General features: G+C 41.1%; 1 protein-coding gene across 3 annotated transcripts; it reads right to left on the bottom strand.

Moving 5' to 3' along the window:
- Positions 1-319: 319 nt before the first annotated feature.
- Positions 320-19,985, bottom strand: LOC139343171 (oxysterol-binding protein-related protein 7-like). 3 transcript variants are annotated; one of them, XM_070980657.1, is made up of 23 exons: positions 19,928-19,985; positions 12,036-12,259; positions 11,645-11,788; positions 11,365-11,418; positions 11,059-11,172; positions 10,699-10,866; positions 10,090-10,231; positions 9,816-9,934; positions 9,462-9,548; positions 9,171-9,327; positions 8,594-8,727; positions 7,050-7,142; positions 6,357-6,537; positions 6,161-6,235; positions 4,569-4,783; positions 4,331-4,468; positions 4,152-4,215; positions 3,970-4,048; positions 3,298-3,442; positions 2,110-2,260; positions 1,787-1,913; positions 1,542-1,664; positions 320-935 (listed from the first exon to the last, which is right to left on the bottom strand). In XM_070980657.1, exons 2-23 carry the CDS (start codon positions 12,201-12,203, stop codon positions 827-829), a joined length of 2,787 nt encoding a protein of 928 aa, XP_070836758.1. In that variant the 5' UTR covers positions 12,204-12,259; positions 19,928-19,985; the 3' UTR covers positions 320-826. The 3 variants fall into 3 exon arrangements, with proteins under 3 accessions (XP_070836758.1, XP_070836757.1, XP_070836759.1); XM_070980656.1 differs by lacking the exon at positions 19,928-19,985 and adding an exon at positions 14,153-14,361; XM_070980658.1 differs by lacking the exons at positions 7,050-7,142; positions 19,928-19,985 and adding an exon at positions 14,153-14,361.
- Between the last annotated feature and the right edge of the window lie 1,603 nt (positions 19,986-21,588).

Raw genomic sequence — 21,588 nt, forward strand, 5'->3', positions numbered from 1 at the left:
AACAATTCACACAGGTGAGAGAGGAAGAAGGCAAGGCTTACAGGACTGCTAGATTTAACCAGCACAAGGACAAAACCAATGTCTCACCAATGTGTCACAATTAAACATGAGAAAGTACACACTGACTTTACAAATCAGCACGCGTTTATACAGCAAGACCCACTGAGGAAGAAAGGACAGCACCAGTTCACCTGTAATACACCCCACAAGCACCAGCATTGGTCCTACATGTGCTCTAGAACCCTCCGCAGGAAGCAAGCTTCTCATCACAACGTCCTAAAAATGAGCCTAAAACTATACACGTTAAAAATAAAAGTAAAACATATAATCTGACATTTGTCCCACAAGTATAGGACACTTTACATGCAGAGAGAGGCCTCGATCCTGACATACATTTATTTTAAACACAATGTCCTAAAGGGCAGCAATAAAATTGGATTTCAACTTAAGATTTGCTACTGAATCACAAATGTTATATTGAAAGTGGTAAGAGGTAAGTGAAAAGCTGGAAAGACATCCGGCCTCATCTGTATCAGTCTTCATTTGTTCCACAGTGGCACCTCACCTCTTCATGGTACAAAAAACACAATGAGAGGTTCATTTATGCTTCCAAATGCCCTCCCCCTCTATATTCTTGCAGTAATGGTTAAAGGGACCTCTGGATCCTTGTTGACGAGTCATTAGAGTATATTCATGCATCGATTATTGGACTAACAAATGTACAATTAATAACTTCGACCAATTGTTCCTCTTCATCATATTGCCACATGTTTAATGCCTGGCTAGTTTCATTTAGCCTAAATATTAAGGGTGGTGCAGTGCTGTTCTACCACAGGTCCAGATTTTCAGTCTTGGCAAAGCCCGGGTCTTCGCGGATCTTCCAGTAGGTTTGATTGGTCAGCCACACCTCTCTGCCAGCCTCGTCCAAAGCTTTCCTGTGATAACAAACAAAAGAAAACTATTGCCATTGTCCAATCTTGGAAAAATGTTGTTTCTGTTGACATCGTAAAACCACAACGTGCCAGTATTGGACTGACTGAAACCACTACAGTGGCCAGTACCACTAATCAGTTGTATTAGAGATGATGGTAGGTGGACTTTGTTTCCCAATTCAGGTCATTTAACTGGAGCAGTCATAACTTTGTCGAGGATGAGGAAACAACCCCTGGTAATGTCAACAGGGTTGTCTCATCTTGGATGATGTTTATAACAGAGGCTGTACACTGTACAAACTCCATTGTGGAGTCTGGAGTTGATTGACAGATGTGGGCATTCAGAGGGCAGGGAGGGTATTGTGAAACAATGCCATTGGTTGGGTTATGGGAGATGAAGGTACAAACATTGCTGGAGTTTAAATCATGATTGGGACTAAAAGTCAGAATATCTCTGCTTCTTTTATTTTAATCGGTCTTTTGTGAGTCCCCATCACTGGAGTACCCCTTTAACATATTGCTGATACAAGGGGTTAGGGACATTTGGCTGTGGATAAATGTGTTATGTTACATTTTCCTTTCCAAATGTTCAAAATCAGAGCTCCTCACCTGAAAAACCTGGGAATGTGCTCTTGCCCTATCTTGGCCATCTCCTTCCTCCTCTCCCTCTGCTTCTCTTCCACCTCATCCTTCTTTTTATCTGCCTCTGCTACCTTCCCCTCCTCCAGGAGCCTGATGGAGAGAAGAGGCACAGGAATTAATCAGCTGGTCAACATGGAAGATGGTACAATAACTACAGAAAAATACAATAGGAACACATTTTCAGTTTCGATAAATAAGAATCCTATCTGTACCTCTGGTCCGGTCTGAAGCGTGTGTCTGTAGGTGGGAGGACAGCCTCCAGGTCAGGCGTCCGTTCGTTCAGTTCTCTGGCATAACGTGAGAAGCCATAGAAGTCGAAGTGGTCATCAGGCTGCACGTCTAAACAGGAAAAAACATTACGCACATTAACACTTGAGTCATCAAACAATGTGGAATGTAAGAAATCCTAAAAGGAGGATTTGTGGTCAACAACTCTTTGCATTTTCTGTTCTGTATCTTCTAAAACACAACAAAGATTTTCTAGTGCAAGAGACTTTTTAAGAGATTTGCCAGTGCTCAGGGAAGGTGCACTCACTGGGCTTCCAGATGCACGTTGGCGTGACCAGGGTGTCACAGAAAATGCCCTCATGCCAGAGACCTCCAAAACGATGAACCACCTCTCCAGCCTGGTTCAGAACCACACCCTGCACCTCATTCTTACTGTTGTCTGAGCTCCAGTAGCGAGACTGGAAAATGGGGGAGAATGGGTCAGGGTGGTTAAACAGGAGAAGAGGACAAGAAAAGTTCATGTGCATTATTCTGCTGTCTAACTAGCAGTCACAGATGCAACATTAGAGCAAAGGTCCAGTGTGTAGGATTTAGAGAGATCTACTGGCAGAAATAGAATCTAATATTCAGAAGTATGTTTCATTGATGTTTAAACATGTGGATACAGGAGGAAACTCCAGAGTTGTCTGAGAATCACAAAGCTTGTCTATTAGACACAAGAGGTATCACTTGGGCTTATTTTTGTTGGCCAGCTGTTGTATTGAGTCTAAAACTGAATATTTCTGTTTGCTTCCTGTGATCTTGAAGAGTTTTTTGCTGAGAAATGGACTCATCATTGATAGTCTGTTCACACCGATATAGAGTCATAAAACATACACTTTGTAAGAAAGTGAAAATAAACAATAGGACACTTAGGCCTAAACATTTCTTTTTTAGTCCTCACGGTATCTGGTCCTTGAACAAACGTATTTGAGGACCCCTGCCATCTTCTGTTATGAAAAGGCTACGATATGTTCTGAAGTGTAAGATATTCCATTTTGAAATCCATTTTTTACTGAGCAATAACTTATTAATAATGTTGCATACATAGGGCAGCTGGAGACCATCCACTTCAATCCTGTCCCTGAATAAATGTGATTTTAATGTGGCTGATTTCCCTGTGGTTAACATTGTTGTCATGGTGACAACCACTGGAGAGTGTTGTCTGTTGTTGCTGAGTTCACACATTAACACACTGCTATCAGTCCCTAAATCGAAGATACAGAATGAATTTACTGGTTAAATATTATTTTATCACTAATCAACCTCTGACCCTGATAAAAGTCAGACACAGACCTTGAGTAAAGACAGATACACTGTCCTACACTGAGGGAGGGTGAGGCGAGGGGTGTTAAGCTGGTCCTACACATTAGTTTGTGTGTGTGTGTGTGTGTGTGTGTGTGTGTGTGTGTGTGTGTGTGTGTGTGTGTGTGTGTGTGTGTGTGTGACTCCTCACCTTGACAAACGTGATCTTGCAGGTGCAGGCGTCACTCTTTGTGTTTCTGATGACCACCTCACCATAGTGCTCCAACCAGCGCTGCTGACTCAGCACATTGTGGATACATGTCACTGCCTTGTTCCATTCGTAGTGATCACCATACCTACACACACACACGTGAGGCCATAACATTAAACTTCACTGAATTCGGGGCATTTGCCTTCATCTTCAGGCTTGTTTTTTAGGCTTTACATTTTTTAACTCTCCAGATATCCTCAGTGTCTCAGTCTCCAGCACATAGCCACAGTGCATAACAAATAATATCTAAAAGTTCTCTTCGTTCAACAGCACTGAAAATATACCTAAATGTTATGCTGACCATGAAAATGCTGACAATATTTGAAAAATTGATATACAGGTGACATATAAATATCAATATAGTCGCAATATCCTTAAATTATATCTAATGTTGATTTCAGACTGCACAATATTCCTGTCTGTTACGATGGTCACTCTGTCAGTGACTGTATGCTGGACAGTACACTGTTTAAAGTACTGCACGAGCAATGAGCTGTCAGTTGTACTACTCTATGGTTGTGCTAGAAGTTAGTAGTTTATACTATTGTTGCACATGTAGCGGCTATCTGCTGCATCGTGCAACTGGTGTTATTAAATGAAGCAGTGACTCACTTGGGCAGGGTAACATTGACCAGTCCAGAAGAGATGATCTCCACGGACTTCCCCCAAAACTTGTTTTTCCATCTCTGATCTGAGAGCAGACAGACAGACAGAAACAGACAGAGCATTAGGTTTGCCTCCACTCATACAGTACAGGTTTATCCAGCACTCATCTCTATGCACAGGACTGCTACCTTGCCAGAAAGTGAAGTTTTCTGACTCTGCATGGCAGGCGGAGACAGGAGGGTGGTGGCTGACCTGAAAATACAACAAATAATTTCAGTATGTTCGAGACTCAATTACAGAGGCTTGACCAGCATGTATCTATATCTGTATATAGTGATTTGATTCGATATCCTCCTCTGCTGCTTACCTGCTCACTGATGTAGCGAAAGCCTCTGTCTTCTCTGTGACTCTCGTAGGTTTCTCCCAGAACAGGGTTGAAGGGTTTGTAGCGATACCTCCAGGATGCCCAGGCATATCCAGAGATGGAGAATGCAGCCACATAAACCTGGGAACATTTTTTGTTCATTTCTTTCTTTAATGAACTTTCCACTGAATTCAACTGTATCTCAGCTTCAGGTGGATTGAACTACGTAAACCAAACTCACCATTCTCTCATATGGATCATCAATGTTGTTGGCAATGTCCAGCAGCTCAGAGTATTCCAGCTCTTCACTGAGCCTCTGCAGCAAAGACACCGGCTCATTGAGAGCGACCGGCATAGAGACTCTGGACAGGTCCTTGCCGATGTTGTTGTACAGGATGGTCATGATGCCAATGTGGCTGTTGTCTGTTCCTGGGGCGGGGAGGGCAGTGCGACGGCCTAGACACAACACAGATCAGTACAATTAACGCAAATTTCAACTAATCAGCATATAAGTGAGCTCTGACAGTCACTATTTTGGACAGCTGTGCAACAGAAAAACCCAACTGTGACCACCAGCAAGTGTGATGTGTGATCATGTCTCAATCTGAGCTGCACATTTAAGTTTTGAATTTGGCAGAATTAATGTCACGACCTTTATTAGTTCTTGCCTTTTTGATGTGCTCAGAAACAATTTTGTAAAATATACTTCATGTGAATGCCGTGTTTTATATATTTACCTTATCAAAGATTTACAATAAAAAAGTAAATGGACAAATCCAGTGATACCCTTGGTTCCACCTTAGGACACTCCAGGGTGCACCATCTCATTAAAGGTGGTTTCACACCTCTATCTCGGTTCACATGTTCCAGATTAAGAGAAAAAATATGCATTGTTGTATTTTAGTTCTGGTCTGGTCTGGACTTTTTTACAAACAAACCAAGAGGAGTAAATATGAGCTCATACAAACTGACAACTGACAACTCTTGATTCAACAGTTTTGCCAAGTGCCATCCAGTATCATCAGCACATCATCAGAACCCACATGAGGAAGTCAGATTCAAGTTTATGCAGCACCTTTATACGTCTGATGTGTATATGTGTGTTCTTTGGTGTCACCAAGAGCTCAAGAAGAAATAACTGGAGACAAGATGAAAGGGATGCATCTAGTACAGTAATGATACGGAAGTTATCACTTAAACATCATCTGTACCATGATAATTATCATTATTTCATAATCATGATTATTTATTATCATACCATTATATCTAATATGCCATTCTATCAGTAGCCAAGTTTCCATAAATTGGGTATTATCATTGTTATTATTGTTGTTATTATAATTATTATTGGAGATTATAGATTATATATTATTCAGATAGATTTCTGCAGGAGAAAGACAATTTCTGGACTATGTTCACTCTAGTTTCTAGAGTATTAGCTTTTAACATGTGAGCATGTGCATAACAGACTTCAGACAGACAAAGTGTCACTACGACAACAGAATGTTTGTTGCATGTAACGGTGTAAACTTGTATTAAAAATAATTTAAGTCTACCCAAAACTGAAAGTGACTGCAGGTGTTTTCTAAGTCTTAATACGTTTGTTTCCACAACTGACTGGTTGACTGCTTCTAAAAATTCAGACACTTATCTGTGCTGTAAGGAAAAGCTGTGTGCTTTCACTGCTGCTGCCGTGCTGCATCATCAAGACACAGCACGGTCTGTCGTTCATCTCAATCAGTCCAGTGAATGTCTACAGTGAACCAGCTGTGCAGAGTGGGCGTTACGGCACTCATTTACAATATACATAAGACTAAACAACAGTGGTGTTACCAGTATTAGCAGGCACTGGGCTGGGTCTCTCAGGAGCATTGTTCAGACTGGCCCGGTAATTGAGGGTGGCAGTGGCTGAGGAGGAGAGAGGAGAGAGTCAGTAATTCATAGTGACTTTTCAGTTTTGTTGGTCAGAAAATGGCTGGGCAATATGGTCTGACTGCTATGGACAACTGAACAATGGGTAAAAGCTCACCATGTCCCTCCTCAGGCTCTGAGTTGCTGGTGGTGGTGATGTCACTCAGGCCGGACTCATCCGAAGCCTCTGCCTCTGATGAGGTCTCGCACAAAATCACCTCACTGGCATCAAAATACTCTGCCATGGATTCTGCCACTGAGGGCGCACGATGACTGTGACGACCCATAGAAGGTGTCCTCTGTGAGGGAGCGCAGAGCAGGAGAGGAGAAAAGGATGTGTGGTTCAAACTTTTGTTATATTTTTCAAATGAACAGTGCGTACAAAGTAAGAGTCGGAGCACAGCCGCTAGCGAGCAGGCAACAAACATGCAAAACACAATGACTCAACACACACACGGTCAGAGCCGAGCTTCTGGTGCCACCCACTGGAGCCACACACAAAATGTGTACATTGTCCTGTCTACAGCTGTCCGAAAAGCATGAAGTGACCAACCTGAGCCACACCAACCATATGACAACACTGTCAGTCATTTGTGCTTTCTTGTAACAGACTGTGTCATGAGAGAATAATCACTTTGACCAAGATGTTCTCTGCTGTGATAACTTATGGGAGAATTACATCAAGATTCTCCTCACAACTTCTAACTAATTTCATATGTAAGACAGAAGTGGATGCGTATGAGTAACACCGAGACAATGACATTGACATGTACAAAAAGACCAACTGTTTTACACACAACGCAGTACACACCTGGTCAGGACGGACGGTGCAGAAGGATTCCTCAGTAGAGTCAGAGGACAGGGAAAGCGAGTGGACTTTGGTCAGACGTGACTGTATGTCAAGCTAAACACGCATGCATGGACATGCACATATACACAGACCAGCCACGCAAGACACATGAGGAGGAAACACAGAGGATCACACGTAAGTGTCAAGCAGACTTCAGAGCAGTCACACAGCACATAGCACAGCACAATAGAGAGACACGTTTCGCTCTATTGTGCAACTGGGCCAGAGGACAAAGCTACATCTTTGTTGTGGTCTGTAGCCATTAATGTATTTACAGTAAAAGTTGCACTAGGACTGCCTAAAAATGTTTCGGCAGGTTAACTTAGTTCTCCATCAAGTAGTAATTAGGTTCAGGTTTTGGGGGGCACTCCAGTCACTTAATACTTCCACAAAGTTGCAGGTGTGCAAGATTAAAAAGAATGGTCAAAATCAATGCAGCAGAGGCTGAAAGGCTGCCTGCTAAACACTCATTCCTTCCAAGCTCCACACCCTCAGATTGTAATGTAGGGAGGCTTGCCATTACGAACATGTTGCCTACGAGCCCTAGCTAAGATAGATATGATGACATCATCAGGGTTATTGCCTCAGACTTAAGAAAATCTCCAAACACATCACACATTAGTTTTAAGAAGCTGAGTGGTAATAACCGTGAGGAGTCCAATGATCTTAATATGTAAAATCAGAGTGCCTTTGGAAATCACCCAATCAATAGGAGCAACAACTTGTCATTTAAGAGTTATTTATTCCTGCTCTCTTCTCTGTATTGAGAAGAGAGGAATGAATTGACTTGATGACTGTTGTGTGTGCTGCTCATGGTGAGAATGCAGGGTCATAGCCAGCCAGGCAATCAAAAACAAAGTAAAAGGCCAAAGTCACAACAACTGATGTCCCATAGGTTGAAAATGAGAAATCCCATGCAGCATGGACAGAAAACAAGCAGGCAGCCAGGAAGAAACCTTATGCAATACCAAACAAGAAGGATTACTGAGCACCGTCAGTTTGACGGCAGGAACTAATCAACCCTTGACTGACAAGACTCGGTTTCAGTATGTGACAAAGATGGTGCAATTTGTGTCTTTGTGTGTGCAGAAACAGAGAGAAAGACTTGAGGTGTGTTCCTTCAGGACGCGCCTGTAAGAACTTGTGTCTGTCCTGCCGAGAAACAACCCAAACCTGCTTAACAGTTTCACACAGCACTTCAACAGACACTGAGGGCTTGGCCTCCATTGTGTTTTTGCGGGCTGATACTAATATTTGGTGCCAAAAATCAGGTTTTCAACTTTGGGAGAAACAGTGAGGTGGTGACAAAGTGCACAGAAAGGGAAAGAAGGACAGATACCTCTAAATTCATCTCTGTCAGTCTTTGTTGTCTGATTTTCAGCTTCAGGATGAATGAGGATCATTTTGATTTTTGTTTCTTCGCAGCCCAGCTCAGCTTCAGCTAGTGTGTGTGTGTGTGTGTGTGTGTGTGTGTGTATGTGTGTACATAAGGGTGTGTGTGTTACCTCAGACAGTGTTCCGCACAGTGTAGCGAGGTGCTGTGAGGTGTTCTGCCTCAGGTCCGGGCCGGTCCAGGCCTGCCTCACTCTCTCTCTCTCCAAAGTCAAAACGTCATGAATGGATGTGAGAGAAGCATGAACTGTAACATAGCACACAGAGAATATGAATTACAAAGACAAATTTCAGTTCATCAGCACATGAAGCTACCTGTAATAAAAAGTATAAATGCTGCAGACAGAAGTTTAGAGCATTTTTCACTAAATTCATTTTAGTTTATAAAAATGTCAAAAAAAACTCACACATACTGACTAATGAAAATCAAAGGTAGCCAGAATCTAAAATGACATCTTGAAATAGTTCATCTTAACAAAACTTTTTTTTTTTTGCTTACATTAATAAAACAGAGTTGGCAATCAAAGTTGTCACTTATTCAGTTTTTTGCTGATTCATTTGTCAATTATTTCATTATCTCAGAGCACTGAACTGGGAAATGTCCTGGGTGTCGAGCACTGTCTTAACTTTCAAAACTAGGTCAATAGAAAGTATTCAGACAAATACAGGTGTCAGGTGGGAGGGACGTACTCCTCTGAGAAGTAGTGAAGATGTCCTGGTGAAGCTTTTTGGCCTCAGGTGAGCTGACCTGAGGGTTGGACAGCTGAGAGTAGACGTAATCAGGGATAGACTGAACGGACGCCCCCAGACCGGAGCTGCTGTGAGTACTCAGGTGGCTGGAAGTGAACTGGAGAAGACAAGACAGAGAGAAGAGGAATGGGATGGGATCAAACAGAGTTTCTACACGTTGAACAGAGGATGTTCAAAAGATCAATCACAAGGTAAAAATCAATCACAACAATGCATAAGAGTCAGTCCTACCAATCCCCCCATGGCTTCAACTCGGGACAAAGTCCTGGAGTGACCATACCCTTTCCCTGTCTTCTTGGGTTTCTCCAGGGAGAGATTCTGAAGAAAAAAACAAACAAAACAAAACAGACCAACATCGTTACAGCTTCTCTTTAAACAGAACATGACATTTTTCTATTTGTAGACTGATATTTATATTCTACTTTCTGTACTCTCTAGTTAAAATATTTTCCTACGAGACAAAGAATATAGCACAATCAACTAAATTAGCCTGGATTACAGACAAGTGATGTCAGCTCACTGTTATATTTACACAGAAAAACATTTGTAGAACCACAAATTCACAACTGTTACTAGAATACTCACCTGCATGCTGATGCGCATCTCCAGGTCTGTGTTTGTGAGTGGTAGGCCTCCTTCCAGCCAATGGAGTCGCTGGATGAGTTGGGACAGTTCTGTCAGCTCTGCCTGACAGCGAGCCAAGTCTGACAAATAGAGGGTCAAAGGTCACAGTTGAGAGATTGACAGTGTGTTTATTTTCTGTATCTCAACATTGTATGCATGCATTCTGTCGCTTATATGGTGAAATATGACTGAACCAGGCTTCACTCTGTGGCCCAAGATGACAAGTGATTCTCACCGTTGGAGGTCGCGTCGATGTCATGGGTCTGCTGCAGCCAGGCTGACACCTTGCTGGCCACCCCTGGGTGAGAGGAGACGGCAGGGGCGGGGCTTCCCATCTCTTGGTGGAACACTGATGCTGAGCTGGCATAGTGAGGAGGCTGGATGACCAAACACAACACAGTTTAAGTCACAAACTGAAACCAATGACAGAAAAAAAACACTTATTCAACTAAAAGAGGTTATTAAGTTTATTATCATTATTTTGACAGCTGGTCAAATAAGACCAGCATTTTTTAAGAAATAAATTCAAACTTGTTTTGAACTGTTCAAGTAATTGTCAACACAATTGGCTTATCAATAATGAAAACAACGGTTATTTAAAAGTCTAGCCGTGACCTCTTTTGAACAAAGTTAGAGAGGTATGAATAAGCATACACCATACTGGTGGTTCAAATATAAATAGATTAATAAATTCAGTATCGAGCTGATGACGCTGTCTTTGCTGTCACCATAGACAGAACACAGTCGGGGGGCACTGACAGAGGTGTGGCAGTTGTGAATTTTCTGTTAACAATTTAGTGATAAAATGTGTGACATTAAGCATTGAGCATGAATCTCTACAAACCATTGCTCTGTTTGTCTGAGCGAGAGTGGCCACGGCTGGCAGGGTGCTGGGGCCCAAGGAAAGAGCCTGAAGTACACCACGATGAACACTCATTGCCTCGTTTTTCCTAAACACACGATGGGCGCACAGCTTGGTCAGCCAGATATAGAAGAGGTCATGACTCTTTGCCTAACAGGAAGGAAAGAAGAGAGAAAATAATGACACACATGAAACCAGGAAGAGAGGAACAAGGAGAAGGCAATAAAAGTCCAAATCATTGCAGACTAAAGAATATCCATGGGCATGTTGCCAGTGTTGTTAATCATTCTGTAACTACCTCCAGAGTCCTGAAATCTCTCTGAACTGTGTCGTGTAGGTTACCTTGAGGTGGTAGAGGTTGTCTCCAGCATCCAGGTCTATGCGTTTGGATTTCTTGTTGACAGACATGACAGCCAGACTGACATCCAGAGAGCCATGGAGTTTCCCTCTTTGAATCTAAAAGACAACCACAAGGCATGTTTTAAACAGATTTTTTTTTTTTTTTAAATCACCTATCAAATACATTCAAACAGAGCCATTAAGACCACACTGGAATCAACAGAATAAACACAGACAGGGTTCATGGCTGTGCCATCGCTGCTCTGTGGGACCATCTAGTGTGGCAGCTGCAGTTTGTTTATGACTTACATCTTGCTGTGTCTTGGAGTACTTGAGAATTCCTTTCTCCAACAGGAAGTATCTCTGGAAGGGACCAATCAGAGTGTTAGAAAGAAAACAAAGATGTTCCAGCAGACTCTGGAATTACATTATGTTGACTGTTTGGAAGATAAAACAGCTCTGGTTCAGTCGAATTATCACATTAACTAGAAAATATCTACATATCGAATAGACATCAACATAAACAATGACACTGACAAGTTGTGTAAACAAAGCAGAAAAGTTCAGATGCTGTCCAGTCTGTGCTCACCTTGTGCCAGCCTTTGAGCGGGTACTTCCTCCTCTTCATCAAGTAGCCCTCACAGATCCCAGGGATACTAAGGTCCACAGATGAGCCAGGAGCAGAACACATATCCAGATGCTGCAAATCATCCATCACCTCCCAGTGACGAGACTGACAGAGATCAAACACTTTCATTATTATAAAACAAACCCAAATACTAAAAAGATTCCATCTCCATCTATATAATGTATTTATACATTTTATTTATTCATTTAGGATACAGCTGTGGAAAATGGCAAAAAAGTGGATCTGTAAGTAACTAGAATGGTACAAAATAAATCAACTAAAATCAATTAAATACAGATGAATACAGTCAGTAAAGAGTGCTGCATAAATTTGTACCTGTGGGTCTTGTTACCTGTTTTGAAAGCTTTGAAGAGCCAGTGCTGTTGCTCCGTGAGTGGCCAGGTCTGAATGTACAGGCTGGGGATTTGTCAAGACCAGTGATCATCGATTGGCTGCTGGTCAGAGGAGGTGGACAAACCTGAGGGTCCATCGGTGTAATGTGATGAGGAAAGCGTTGCATGGAGGGAAAGAGGGCCTTCAGGGAAGGTTATGTCTCATGGCAAAGTACACAGAGCACTGTGGAAGTCAACAAAAAGTGTCAACAGCACAGTGACAAACCAATCAAACACAGTGAATCAGAAATAAAATCAGGTTCCAAACTGAGTAAAACCTTAAAATAAATGTCATTTTCAAAAGGAGACACGACCATTGTTTGATTTTTGACTCCTTGCAAATGTTACTAGACATCTTAAGTTAGAGTACTTTCTTCTTAAATTTAAAAATCAAATTTTTTTAATGCTGTAACCACAAGTTTACGAGGACACGCGCAATGAAAATCATTATCTATCCTGTTAACGAATTCTTACAAATACTTTCTCAGTGCTCCAGATATCCTATTGGTAGTCACCCTCTCAAAAACAAAGCTGGATTGAAACCTTCCATGAATAGCCATGATTTCATTTTCATTAGTCCAGCTGGTTACAATTAATGCGCAGCACAATAGGAACAAATCTGCATTCTCAAGCCAGCTCAAGTATTATCTCAAACATTACTTGAGACCAAGAGTGTTTACTGCAACCATGAAATCCATGACACAAAACAATATTTCACATTCTTGTCATTTCTTAATGCCTCTCGTGTTATGTCAACCATGTCACTTTTATCTTCTCCTCTACTTGCTCTGAACAGTCAGTTCTGTTAGGGAAAATTCTTCCTTCTTTCTCATATTTTCTTACCCAAATAAGATTAATGGATGCCCTCACCAGATATGACAGGAGTTCATTTATTTTCATTATTTCTAGTTCTAAACCTTGATCAATTTATTTTGGCTTAAACATGTGAAAGACAGGCCAGCTATGTGATAGAAGGACAAAGGAGTATTAAAGGTGGCAACATTTTCTACATTCAACGTATTTCCAGTTGAGCTATTCACATGAAACAGACAAGACATTAGTATTAACTCAATAAAACTCCATAGGTAGAGACATTTTAACATCCAAATCCATAAATAAGCTCCACCTACCCTCATCCTCTTTGTGGATAGCAACAGTACATGGCTTCATTCATTTCCCCTTCTATAATTTGAATTCCAAAACCAACAGAAGAGAAACAGCCCCACATCATAATGCCTTTGAACTTCACTGTAGGTATGGTACTTTCAGGGCCACATACAAAGCCATTCTTCCTCCAAACATGAAGTATTGTATAGTAGTGTTGGTGAAAAGTCTGATTTTTGTCTCGTCTGAACACTGTTTTTAATGGATTTGATGTTACAATTTCTTTACTGGTGTAGAGTTAATACAAATGTCTAGTCTCAATTTCACACAAATAGCTGCACTGGAAATCAATTAAATATGTTACTTCCTAGACTGCACACAGCAGGTCAGACATGTTAAATAAAATGCTGCTGTTTTGAACACCTCTATGGCTGGACACTTAAAATACAAACACATAAATACAAACGCAATAAAAGCTACTTTCACCTTATATTTGTCTTCATGTAGAAAGTCTCAAAGTCACTCAATCATTAGATCAGACAGACACACAATGACATGCATAAATAGGATGAAACCAGTTAACAAATGTCCCATTGAATATTTGGTGGCTCTTCCTCCTTCTCTGGGGTAGGAAAAAAAACAAAAACAAACCAAAAAAAAACATACATGTGTCTCTCCAATTGCTGGCATAGCCTTTCCTCATTCAGCAGGTTACAATAATGGTAAGAGGAAGTGTTCAATGTTGAAGTTCTAGTTGAATGTTTTGAGAAGCCTGACATGATACTGATAGTACATGATAGCGTGTTTGACAATGAATGAAAAAGTGCACAACTACAATAAGAGGTAATACTGATGTCAGTGTAGAAAACACAAGTAAATAAAACCAAAATGAGGCAAAGGAAAGCAACACTTAAAAAAAATAATTAAAAATCAGGAAAGCCAAGTGACATCCAACAAATGAAACACAACACACCTGTGTTTGTCTGACAAGCTGCTCCCTCAGTACTCCACAGGCAATTCCTTTGACTTTCCTTTAAAAAGAATTGCAGAACTGCAAAAATTTCCCTCAGTTGCTATTTAAAAGAAAAATCATAGACAAAGATTGTCCTCTGAACTTCCTTCAGCATCAAAATCCCCTGTGAAAAAACTCCCCTCAACTGTCCTGTGTCACACTGAGAGCAATGCCACACCTGACTGATGGTGTGCTTGTCAGACTGGTGCATATCAAAGCCAGTGGGTATCTGGGCGGGGCTGAAAGTAGAACAACACTTGCTCTACCTGACCAAACAGGCCTGCCAGCTCTGTCATCATGAGGATGACAAGATGTGTAACAGATTTGTTGTCAGCAGATATACATCAGAAACATAAGAGGCATACGTTGTATTCAACAATCAATTCTACCCCACAAAGGCAAACAGTAGCAACTTGTGGGTGATTTAAAACGTGCAAATGACAAAACAGGTTACATTTCAAAGAAAGAAAAATGGAGAACAACAGGCCATATCCTCCTCAGAGCACTCAGACAGTCCATTGCTCTGTTTTAAAGGCATTTGGCAGGTTTGTGTGTTCAACAAGCAAACAAACACGGAAACATGTAAAGTCCCAATAACGCCAGGTATTCACGTTCAAAAAAAGGTGCAGGTGGAAGGGAAAGCATGCTCGTCAAGTTGCCTTGAGAGTTTTGTTTCAATGCCATGTATTCACTGAAAAAGAAAAAGCGTGCAGCATTAAGGCAAAGTTGGCTTGCTTGATATGTCTTTTTCCCTTGACTGAACAGTATATACAGCAGCACTGTCTGGCAGCCAACTTGCAAGTATCACATTTATGATTTTCACCAGCAACACATGAACACAGCATTACCTCAGGATACTTGCAATATTTGTGATTCTGCTATTGCGTTGACATCTACATTTTGGGAAAGGGGGACTTAGAGAGGACATAAGGTTGTGAAGTTTTGGAATTACTTCCTAGTTGCCAAACATCCACTAAACCAATTGCTGCTTAGGAGTTTTGCTGCCCGTTGGAACCAGAGAACGTGAAGCTAGAGGAGCCGAAAAAAGGCCAAAACATTCCCTACATGCTTAGTGCTATACATCATCATTATGTGATTACTGTACATATTTTAGTTACTGACTCACTATACAAATCATTGTCATGTTGTGGTAGGTGGTGCCACCACTGGGATATGGCTAATGAGCCCTCACTGGTCTAAATTTCCTCACCCACACCCAATGATCAATCAACTGGAAACAGTGAAAACTAAGGTTATCTGCAAATAGTAAAGCACAGCAGTGTATTCAGGGTATTTACATGAAAAACAGCTTTAAGAAACAGCTTCTTGAACAATACCCCCTACTGTAACCGTCCCCTCTCTGCCTCTTTGGTGGACATCAACAATGGCAAATGCCACAACAATGCTCACAGCTGATTTCATAAGTGAGGTATGACACTGACGTGTTGAGTCATTAACTAGGACAGAGTAAGGAGTTCAGAACAACCATGAGAAGTATGTGGTCTGACCAGTAAACCTGATAGAGCCCCGAGAGCATGATTTAACCAACACCTCTTAAACCTTGCCTGGAGCACAAAACAAGGCCATGTGTCAGTTGTACAACCTGGTGATTGAATTTTGTGAATCCATTCAAAAATAGGTTTCCCAGAGGCCACTGCACATTCCAAGGTGCTGTCAACAAACAGTGGTTAAATGGGACCCTGAACAATTCCAGCTTACAAAGCTGAATGTTTAATAGGTAACCAAATTGAGGGATTGCTCCTTGAGTTTGTAAACTTGTTCAAATTTGAACCTGGTTCAACTTCTGCAGCATTTTTTCCCTGTGTATTCCCACTGTCCCAGTACAGTGGCTTCACTGTAATTAATGAGGGCTTCATTCATTGCTAATATCATTCAGGAACTCAAAACGGAATACAAATAATTATCAGACATAGATTTAGTTGTAACTTAGACATAAATATTTGGGGCTGGGACTGAACTTCAAACTTTAATCTCACGAAAGCAATTGCTTTCATTCTATGGAGGATCAAAAAAAAGCCTCGTCAGTTGGTAACTCATCAGCCTAGTGAGCCAATAAGCATGCAGCATGCTTGTACCAAGATTTAATATTGCTGGTGACTTACAATACACGTTGCAGAGACATGCATGAAAAATGACACGACACCTAGGTGTGGGACTGCCTTTAAAAAATAAATCAATCAATACATTTAAAAACAAAAAAAAGAAAGCTAAATACAAATACACTTGCAGAAATGGGTGCAATTATTCATTTGGTGGCCACTGACAAACGCTGAGATCTATCCAGAGAACATCTTCTTACCATTTTCAATCAACGGTCACGGTTAGCAGAACAGCTATTGATGGAAATCTGGTGGTAACTGCCAACATGACTGTGGGTGACTCATTTATCTCATCTCCATTTCCCGCACCCTCCCATGTAAGGCATGAGGGACAGATGAAGTTTGTCTTTGCACAGATAGCATGACGTTCTGTCCAAACAGTTATCATAGGCCCATAGATACTGCTGTCAGCACGATTAGTTTTTATTGATGTTCATTAACACAAAATCTAAATCAACAACACTGAAATGCACAGCAGACATTACTATTTCTTTCTTTTTTAAATAAATTACTTCATTGATATTCTGTTAATGAACTCATTAATGAATAATCCAGGTTATGACAGGAACGTCTCAATATGTGCAATTTTTCAGGGCTCAATTTCTTTACGCAAAGTGCAAATCATGTATTTTGATTATGCATTTGTAAATATCTTACATCAAAATATACATTGCACTGGAATTTTTGTTTATCATACGTGACTGAAGGGAAATGATAACCAAGAGATAACTAAAATGTGTTTCTTTAAAAATAATCTCTTGTGCTCCCTGGATATTAGGGATGCACCCATACTGACACCAGGATTGGGCATAGGCTCCGATACTGTGCTCATCGTAAAACTAATCTGCTTCAACTGCCTCCAATGCCATTTTACAGCATTAACCTCTCGTCAGTGGAGCAGGTAGAGGGAGGAGAAGCAATGTCACCAGTTTGGAGAAATTTGAGGATAAGTGATGACAGAAGTAAGAGCAGACTGCAGAAGTAGCTCCTTTAAAACAAGTAATTTGACAAAACATCTAAAGAACCAACAACCCAGAGTTCAAGCAGTCTGCTAATGCTAGCAGCGGGAAACATATCCAGATAACAATATATATATATATATCATGATATAGCATATTTTCTGAAAATTCAATGAATAGTTTATATAAAATGACCAGAAAGACCTATTTCTTACTACCATTTGAAATATATTCAACAAATAAAAAGATACTTCTATCCATTTTCTATGCCGCTTATCCCTTTCAGGGTCGCGGGGGGCTGGAGCCTATCTCGGCTGTCGACGGGTGGGAGGCGGGGTACACCCTGGGCCGGTCGCCAGCCGAGCACAGGGCACATACACACAACCATTCACACTCACACCTAGGGGCAATTTAGAGTCACCAATTAATCTAATGAGCATGTTTTTGGTCTGTGGGAGGAAGCCGGAGTACCCGGCAAGAACCCACGCATGCACGGGAAGAACATGCAAACTTCACACAGAAAGGCCCGACCCGGGAATCGAACCCGTGTCCTTCTTGCTGTGAGGCACGCGCACTACCTGCTGCGCCACCATGCAGCCCCAAAAGATACTTATATTTCTCTATTTGTTTAAAAACTTTTCCTAATTCTCATTTAAGCAGCCCTCTTTCCAAAACAGCACTGTTTGACATGATTCTTGTCATAGGTGGTAACAGGCGGACACAGGTTCTGTGTCATGTTCACTTCCCTCCATGTTTCTTTGTGTTGCCTTCATGCAAATGTACTTCCTGCATCTGTGCCATTCCGAAGAATGCAAAGTCTTATCCAAGTGACGAAAAACACTGCAGCACACAGTGTGACCTCCGACTGCTAACCATGGTGCAACCTGACCAAACCAAATGCAGATTGTATCGTGACGTGTGATTTAAGAAGCGTTGCCAGAACAATCTGTTCTATTACAGGCGGGTCTATGTGATGTTACTTCAGATGTGGCAAAAGACCTGAACAGACTGGTTCTCACTCTGTTCTATCCTCCATCTTCCACTCCCCCTCCCCTTCCTTCCCTCCAGGAATGTGCCACAGCAACATGCACAGGCTGTTTGGTCACATGTGGCCAATGCGAATTTACAACACAGTGTTTACAAGCCAGCATTACAGTTTTGGATGCAGTTGTGTTCTGATATGTCACATAAGGGAAAATCAAAAGCTTAATGCAGTCTATGCATGTAGCCTCCCCCAGTGAAGACAGGCAACACAACTGGTGATAGAAACCCACAAAGCAGCTGTTGATATGCACATCAACACAGTATAAATGAATGAGAATCAGGAGCACCCTTCAAACATTAAGTTTACATGAACACTAATATTCCAATATTATTCAGAAGATGACAATATTTCAAATTTTGATAAGAGCCATGTTCACAACATATTGTGTTGGGATATTCCGTATTCGGTCTTATTCCAAATGTAAGAGCATAACTCTGCCATCAGTTACAGCAACAACAGTGGGGAAGCCCGCTGTGTCCGTGAACGCCCGTCTGTGAGCATGCATGTGCAGACTTTGAGTGGAAATGAGATGAACTGCTCCACAACATGAGACTGTGAAAGCACTACAACTGTTAGTGTGACTGCAGCTCTGCTGGTGAAGGCTGTGACAGATGCCAATGTCTGCCAAATGTCTTAGCATGGTGAGCACGTTCATTTCTGCCATTATAGCATCATTATCAGCATTCACTGTCATTCAGCATTTGGAGAATATTATTCCTCCCACTTTCTCTTTCCACCAATTTCTCCTCTGCTTCAACTCTTAACCTTTTAAAAAGGTCCTCCTCCCTACTCCTAACAGCTTTTCACCTGTCATACTAAATAATGTGTGAACACTTGCTTGTGTCTTACAAGAAGAGCAAAGAAATGTGTCGTTTCCAGCTAAATGAGTGGGGAAACTTTTTGTGCAATGGATTATTTATCGGTAAAGATGGTTAGAACAGTCTTTATCTCTGGGGTTTTTCAAAGAGCAGCAGGTATTTATTGTTAGTGAAGTTTCATGTTTAAGTCTGTGATTCCGTAAATATATTAGGAGGCACGAACTGGGGATATTAGCAATACGAACAAAACTAGATAATAAAACTTTTCAAAGACAAAAAAAGTACTGAGCAGCAAAGACAGCAGCAAACACAGCAGTGTGGGAAAACTATTAGACACAAGACAACACACCCAACTGGCCTCGGGTGAAGAGCCACGGAGGAGGGTGTGTGAGGAGGAGTGTGTGAGGAGGAGTGTGTGAGGAGGAGTGTGTGCCCATGTGTTCCTGAGCACAGGTGTGGGCTGAACGAGCACCGCCACGGCCCCAGCGTGAGACACGACGAGGAACATTTGACACAGCCAATAAAGACATTTCGAATGTGTCTTAGACATATTTCTTAAAACATTTGGCACTGGCTAATTCGCCAAATTGCCGTTAAAACCGCCGTTTCTAAATGCTTCAGAATTTCTGGGACGACCAGCCAGAATTTGTTTTAAACGATAAAAAACAGAAAAGTGATGACATTTTCCGAAAGACTTTTTTTTTTTTTTTTTTTAACTTTCTTCGCTTGAAATGTAAACATGTAACAGTTAACAGAGCGTCGAGTTCAAGTCATTTCTCTGAAGGGGAGCTTACCTGTTTTTGTTGCGAGGCTGCGTCCTGCTCAACTGGAAGCCACCAGCTGAACTGATGAGACGCCTCTTCAAAGTTCAGAGCAACCGCCGCTCCGCGAGCTCTGCGTGCGCGTGACACACCTGCGCAGGTGCACCGGCAGGACAGGTGCATCATGGGAACCACTTTTTTTTCTCTTTTTCTTTTTTTTTCTGTGTGTGTGTGTGTGTGTGTGTGTGTGTGTGTGTGTGTGTGTGTGTGTGTGTGTGTGTGTGTGTGTGTGTGTAAAACAGAATTCAAATTTATAATTGGGGAACATTATCAAACTGTCAACAATTATAACGATAAAACATCAGATTGTCAACAATAAACAAACAAACAAACAAAAAGCATCCCTGGCCTGACATAAAATTAAAGACAAACAATGCGTGACACTTACCATAAATCCAGACATGGATTCAGATTTTAAGAGCAGATTTTTTTATTTCCTCATCAGCGATGTTTTCTCCATTTACATACTAAATGATATTTTTCCATAAGAGTAATGGTCAGTGGGGTAATCTGTCTTAGATTACAACAGAAGAAATAAATTGGCTACTATTTATATGCATATTAAACAAACTAATAGTTTGAGCTTAACTTTAAATGATTATTCTGCTGTACGAGCCCACAATAGACTATCAAATCAAAACTCACACTGGTGATTTTGTACTACAGACATGATAATTGTCATCTTCTATAACTGTGTGAAAAACCTTTTCAATTTCAACTAATCTTATAAATTTAAACAATATATTTCTGTAGCAGAATTGCTGTTGACTTCAGGTCAAAGTCAGGTGGATGAAGCTCACACAAATGTGTGCTCACAGTGTCTGTTGCTGACATATGGATCCAATAGTATATGATGTGATGTTCCTGAAATAAAAATAAAAGAGGACATGGAAGAAATGGGAATGTGGAAGTTGTGCTGCATGGGCAGTTGATCTTCGTTGAAGCTCTTACCTTAAATGGACATAATATGAAGGTTTTGATGGAACATGTGAAATTCTAAACATGTTAAAGCAATGCTTTTGTGTGTTTTTAGGGGAAACCTTAATGTTCCAGGATACCATGATATTCATATAATAGTGTTCTTCCAACTTTGTGTCAAGTTTGTATTTATGCCTTTTCGGTTTCAACATGACAAATGACCCCTAATGTAATTGCATTCATCCATAACCCAAACCATAACTTAAACATCTCATTCAGGGAAACAGGGTTCTATGTGTATTTTAGAATAATGTGCAGCTAATTCAGGTGCTGATCAAGGGCTGCCAACTTCAGAGAGGAAAAGGACCCGGAGCACAGACTGAGATAAGAAGAAATCTTAAAAAAAAAAAAAAAGAAAAAAAAAAGGGTTGATCTGAAGTTAAGACTGGCAGTAAGCTTTACCTGTGAGTCTAAATTCAGGGAATCAAATTCCTGAACCAGCAACAGAACACTACATGTCAGCCAAGTCAGAATTATGCAGGTCTGCAAAAGATTTCCACAACCATCTCGTGGACAAAGAGAAAACTAAGCTTATTGATGTCCCTGAGCACAGCCTTTCAGGCTCTCTTCTACATACTGCTGCCAGCAAGATAATAATGCATCTAATTAAATACTTAAGATGGCAGATGGTGTGTTCAGGTACCTGCCCGTCATAT

Source organism: Chaetodon trifascialis, chromosome 15, assembly GCF_039877785.1.
Source record: "Chaetodon trifascialis isolate fChaTrf1 chromosome 15, fChaTrf1.hap1, whole genome shotgun sequence".
NCBI classification, from domain to species: domain Eukaryota; kingdom Metazoa; phylum Chordata; class Actinopteri; order Chaetodontiformes; family Chaetodontidae; genus Chaetodon; species Chaetodon trifascialis.

Bases quoted from the DNA above. Each gene is read 5' to 3' on its own strand.
- LOC139343171 (XM_070980657.1), bottom strand. From the start codon at position 12,203: ATGCAACGCTTTCCTCATCACATTACACCGATGGACCCTCAGGTTTGT. The intron at 11,173-11,364 runs GTAAGTCATAAA...GTTGTCTTTTAG, and splicing joins ACTCCAAGACACAGCAAGAT to ATTCAAAGAGGGAAACTCCA. The intron at 936-1,541 runs GTGAGGAGCTCT...TTGTTATCACAG, and splicing joins CACATTCCCAGGTTTTTCAG to GAAAGCTTTGGACGAGGCTG.